Source organism: Engraulis encrasicolus, chromosome 20 (genome assembly GCF_034702125.1).
Source record: "Engraulis encrasicolus isolate BLACKSEA-1 chromosome 20, IST_EnEncr_1.0, whole genome shotgun sequence".
Classification (NCBI taxonomy): domain Eukaryota; kingdom Metazoa; phylum Chordata; class Actinopteri; order Clupeiformes; family Engraulidae; genus Engraulis; species Engraulis encrasicolus.
In genome coordinates, this window is record NC_085876.1 from 13,616,816 (window position 1) to 13,622,752 (window position 5,937).

Genomic DNA, 5,937 nt, shown 5'->3' on the forward strand with positions numbered 1-5,937 from the left:
AATAAAATGTAGTGTCTCTGTTGTGTTGTGGAAGAGAGAGAAATCGTTCGTCTCAAGATACATAATGATCCTTTTGCGTTTTTTTCAAATATTTTCATTGGCACGGCTTGTTTTTTTCCATGTTTTTGTGTGATACGTGGGCCCACGAATCGATCGATAACTCATTAAAAATATTCGCAGCACAGTGCTGGGGTAGTGGCGTGAGGGGGAGCAAGAGAGGGAGCCGAGAAGGTGGGGGAGGGAGAGAGAGATCAAGCCCTGCGCATTCGATTTTCCCGTATTGACTGCGATGTTTAGCGTATAGATTTTTCTATTTAAAAAATCTATGTCGGCAATAATCTTGAGTGTAAGTGCGTGGTGCAGATTGTGGCTTTATAACGGACAGCGTAGCCTACAACGTAGTATTGGCGGCAAAGATGGGGGAACCGTGTGCGAGGACGCGTGTGTGTGCAATGTGTGTATACACGAGGATGAAACCTGGTGGTCTGCTTATTGTGGGATACGCACACGTTTTGCTCTGGTCCTGTCGGCAAAACTTGTTTCACAAACACACTCTTTTGCGAGCATGACAGCGCAAGGGCTTCCCAGTGCAAGCGAGGCTGGGTCCCTGTTCCGATTCTATGCGATTTGCTATCCCCTGCCTCACCACATACGGAGCTGATTTGACCGCCTTGCTTTAAAACATGTGCGCTCCCCTTGAAAAATATGGTGTAAATAATCACCTGCTTGTAAAACACGCCTTAAATACTCCCAAAGTGTGTTCCTATTGTGTAACCCCATTGATTACCCGACCGCTGCAATTATCGGTCATTAGAATGAGGCGTAATCAAGAGATCAATACAGAGGATGGCTCGCCTTATATAGGATTAGTAAAAAAAAAAAAAAAAAGAGGAGAGAGGGGGGGGGGGGTTCGGTGTGGGGGAGTGGGGAGAGAAGGGGGGTGGAGGGAGAGAGTAGCGGCTGGTCCTCTCGCCTCAATGTTGCAGCCAGCGATGCCAGAGCGCTTTCGTACTGGTGGGAGTCGGACCAAGCGACCGGGGTTCCCAAATCACGGGGACATAGAGACAGACACACAGACGGATGGCGGGATATATCCAAAGAACAGAGACCGCGTAACGGGTACCGTGTTTACTATTTTACTTTGTCCATCCAGAGCGTGATTTTTTAGAAACACCAAGACTTATTTATTTATTTATTTCTCTATCGATTGATTGCGTTTAATTATACCGGCCTGTGACAAGGAGCGAGGGGGGAGGAGCGTACCCGACGAGGTCCTTGCGTAGCCTTACTTATTATTTGATTATTTAAATACATTAAAATATTATTTATTTATATATTTATGTCCTCGTAAAATGCTGCTTTGTGTGTGTGTATGCGTAAGGAGATCCACATTAAGACAGCTACAAACCAAATAGTCGAACCAAATACAATACAAATCTTTTGAGTTGCTGCCTGTCTTTTGTATCCTACCGGTACCTGATTGCTTTCGTGATATTGAAAATGTTTTTTAGTCAGAGTAAATATTGATTACACTTCTATGTATTTACAAACCGATACCAAAGGAAAAAACTGTCAAGACAGATACGGCCACTGTGACGTTTAGTCCACAGTCTGCACACCTGTCTTTATTAAGATAGCGGGAAGGCGGAGGAGAATCAAAGTGAATGCCAAACACAAATAGACTAGCCTATACAAACAAGTGATAAGACGCCTGGTCACAAGTCGATTGTAGAGGATTTAAACAATATCTGTGACCCAAAAGCTTTATAAACGGAGGAGATTGTGACTGTTCTTATTTTTGTGAACTTAAGTTACTCCAATTGCTTTCAATAGCCTTGACTTGTACTGGAGGGAACAGTTTTATGTCTACGGTTTTACTATAGCGTGATCCTGTCTATCCGTCTGTGTGTACCGTCTTGCGCGAGTAAGGTTGTCTTAAAAACAAGGGACAGCTGCTGTTACTTATAAAGGCACAAAACCAAAAATGTAAAGATAGCAGGCTAGCTACAGGCCTACACACACCTATACCAAATATCCAACGTCCCAGAAGACACACCTCAAACGCAGTTCACCCGGAGAGCATTCAAGAGAGAAATAAAGAAGAACGAAGACGAACCACAGCAAAACTCCCAACTAAAACCCGACGACAGCGGATCATGTTTGTCCCCCTGCCGGTGCCGTTCGTCTTTCAGAGAACCGCGTCCGACTTCAGCGCTTGGCGTCTCAAGTCCCCGCTGGCCCTTCGTTCGAACTCTGGTAAGACCCCTCTCCTTTTCCATTGTGTCATAATTTCCCCCGGAAAGTAATGACCATAGCCATAAACTTGTCTGCAGTCGAAACACCTGGTAACCCACAGCAAAGCGCATAATCATCATAAAAATCCACTGTAGACCAATAAATGCGATGTTGGATGAATTAGTAGGAATCCTTTCTGTATCCTGTTGGAAGTGTGGACGCGAAGGATGGGAAATGGTAAAAAAAAAAACTAGCCTTTCAAAAAGCTAGCTAGCTGGACATTGACCATAGATGAATTCTTCATAATGTCTTTTGCCCATATCTTTATCTCCATCTGTCTCTTCTACTGCGCTCCGTCTGCCTCTGTCCGCGCACCGGTCTCTCCCTCTCTCCTCTCACCGAGGGTACAGGGAATATTCATGGTAATTTATTGATCCCGCCGAAATCAATACCCCAACTGCGGGAAAATAGAGAGGGGAATGGGGTGAGAATGTGGCGGACCAGACAGTGGCAATGAACGGGAAGGGGAAATAATTTAAGATTTTTGTATTTGGCCAGCCAAATGATTTTTAGCCATTGTGTGGTTTCAAAAATATGTGTATCGGTCATGATTATCATAATGTTGTGAGGGAAAATGAGTTAACTTAGCAGAGGTCTGTCGTTTGAGGCCTAGGCCTTGGCATGTGATAAAGTTGTAACTTTTGCCATGAAGAAAAGGTTTAAAGTGGTTGTAGTTTGTGTCAGGTCCAGTGCGCCGTGGATATGCATCCCTAGTGCGGTAAGGGGAGGGGGCGTGGAGGTTGTGGGCGCCCCTGTCTCGCCTCCATCCAAGCGTAAATTTTCAGCTGACAGATGGGCAAAACGTCCGCGCCACATCTGATTCCACGATAATGTATCTCCTTAAATACATGTCACCAGGAGAAGGGAGAAAAAAACGGTTGAAAATTCAAATTAGAAGGCGCTTGGAGGCGCCAAGCACGCATGCATGTCAAACTTGGTGTTTTGAATAAATGCAACGTAATGTGTCAATTATCAGATGTTTAAGTGTTGTAATACACAAAATACACGTAAGACTCTGTTTCAGAAAATTCTCCTATGCATATATTGCTTATTGTTATAAAGTAATAACTCAAGAAGGTTGAAGGGAAGAGTCAGCAGAGGTATCTCTTTAGAGGCCCAGCTGTTATTTGTCTATGAAAATAGCCTTCTATATAGAGTCATCTTAAACACATTTGCTTGCAAACTGAGACTGGAAAAGAGAAAGTAAAAGAGTCACAAACAAGCAAAATTCCTATTTCATAGTGTTTGAATAATATTATGCGGATGGGACACATTTTTATAAGTCAATCAAACTATACCACAGTAACTTGTTTTAGAATTCATGTTTCTTAATAAATATTTTTTTTTACTTTTGGTGTAACTTAGGCCTATCATTCACTCCATCCTGTAACATAGTCATTAGAAGCCGTAATAGTCATTTATTTTAGAAGGGTATCTCCCAGCAATGGATGCACTCAGGTCAAGTTTTAGTTTGGTGAATAATTGTTCAAGTATTTTGCAGTAATTATTAAATTATTACATTATCACATTCAACAGATGCTCTTATCCAAAATGTCTTTCAAAAGAGAACGTAAGCATCTACAAATATGTGTCTGAATACAAAATTAGCAGGTATAGCAATGTTGTAGAAGGACAAATTTAAGGAGTAGAGTTGGTTTGAGTATTGATTAAGTTAGGATTAATGCCCCTTAGAAATGATCTGAATAAATGAAAGCGATTTAGATAAATATTCCTTTTGAGCAAGTCCCTCCAAATATTGAACAGCACATGGATTTGTTAGATGGTCGCGGTGAACAGATTTTCCAAACGATTGATTGAAGGTACCAACGATTAGAGGGTGCCGAGGCGGGCGTTTGGTTATAATTTTGATAGACATTGCCCAAGCGGTATAGCCTAGTAAACCTCAGCCACCCGCTCCAGTCTCACATTTAGGCTGGTTTATCAGGCTACAAGCGGTATAGGCTCAATGTAGGCCATTTCGCCCTGGTCACCATGTTGTTTTTCCAGGTAGAGGAAGGCAGGAAGGAAGGAAGCAAGCAAGTCAGCCCAGTGTTTCGTAATGTCTGGTTGGCCCTCCAAAGTCAGTCAGTCAGTCGGGACCTGTGGAGGTTTTTTTGATCTGGCCTCACTGTAGGGCTGATGTGTCTGTGTCTGAGTGATCTGTTGAGGAGATTCCCCCCCTGTGACTTTGCTCTTGATGTCTTGACATGAGGTTGCACTTTTTTGTTTGTCTGGGTTGTGAGATGGGAATGTTGTGGGTTTTTTTGCATCGTGTTGTGAGTGAGTCTCCTTGGGTTAAACTGGGCCAATGTGTTTCAAACACACGCACACAAGCACACACGCATGCACAGTGCACAGTGCACACACACATACACACACACGCACACATGCACACACATACAAACACACACTTCACAAAGCTCCCAGAAGTCAAAGCATTGCATCACAGCAACATTTAAGGCAAGTTTAACTACCAAAACGGCAGGGGGGAAAAATCAGTGTTGGATGTGTTTTTGATAATTGTGATGTGTTTTTGATAATTGTGATGTGTTTTTGAAAATTGTGATGTGTTTTTGAAAATTTCAGTGCTCTTTTATGTGCAATTTGCCCTTATTCACCTACCTATAGTACATATGATCAGGGTGCGATTTGTGGGGGGGGATGGGGGGATTGTCCCCGCTTCTGGTTTTGATATCGTCAGTTCTTACACATAATTTTCATCACAGTTTAATGTAATTCCATTGATATTGCTTAAAATCTGACTTTTCGACAAATCGCACCCTGCATATGATTACACTGCAGTCAGATTAAAAACAAAGATATTACAGTATTGCAACCCGGCGAATTCGATCTGGAATTGGTACACCGGGTAAAATAAGAACTGTTTTCGGCAAGAGACTGGCAGGTGCGAATCAGAGTGTGTGTGTGACTTGTGCTCCTCTCACAAAAGCAGAAAACTGGGGCTGTCTGACCTCTGTGTTATGCTCTGGTCTCGGCATGGCCTCTGCTCTGCTTCCGCATCACCCAGGAAACAGGTCTGTTTGCTGGACTTGGAATGAGATACAGCCTATACCCAGGCATATCTGGGCCTGAACTGTGTGTGTGTGTGTGTGTGTGTGTGTGTGTGTGTGTGTGTGTGTGTGTGGCTGTGTGTGTGGCTGTGTGTTTGCTTCTGCTTGGCGCTTGCACCCATTCTTTTATTTATTTTATTTTCTATGTGTAAGCGTATGAGTGTTTATGATGTCAATCATGTCATAAGGTGTCAGTTATAGACCCGTCCGTCCACGTGTGTGTGTCTCTGTGTGTGTCTCTGTGTGTGCGTTTTTCTACAGCCTGATCTAAATTAACAGGTGTGCTCTGTCAGAGATGGTTTTAACCTTGCTCTCGGTATTGATCAGGAAGCATCGACTGCTTCTGCTCCTGTGCACAGTCAGTGTGTGCACAGGAATGTTGACTGTGTGTGTGTGTGTGTGTGCGCGCCCACAAATTTGTGTATGTGTGTGCTACTAGAGTGTGTGTGTGTGCGCGCACGCGCGCGCGTGTGTGTATAGATTTAAGGGGAGTGTCGGCGAGTCCCTGCGCTAACGTGATTGCGAATGACAAAATGTCCACCAGGGTTTGTTAGGGCCATAATAGGGAATC

At 43.5% G+C, this 5,937-nt stretch overlaps 1 protein-coding gene across 1 annotated transcript in view; it reads left to right on the plus strand.

Moving 5' to 3' along the window:
• Positions 1-2,156: 2,156 nt before the first annotated feature.
• Positions 2,157-5,937, plus strand: part of pou2f2a (POU class 2 homeobox 2a) — a 76,377-nt gene continuing 72,596 nt past the window's right edge. The window contains exon 1 of the mRNA XM_063185463.1: positions 2,157-2,256. Coding sequence (XP_063041533.1) covers positions 2,157-2,256 — 100 coding nt within the window. The remainder of the gene's footprint in view (positions 2,257-5,937) is intronic.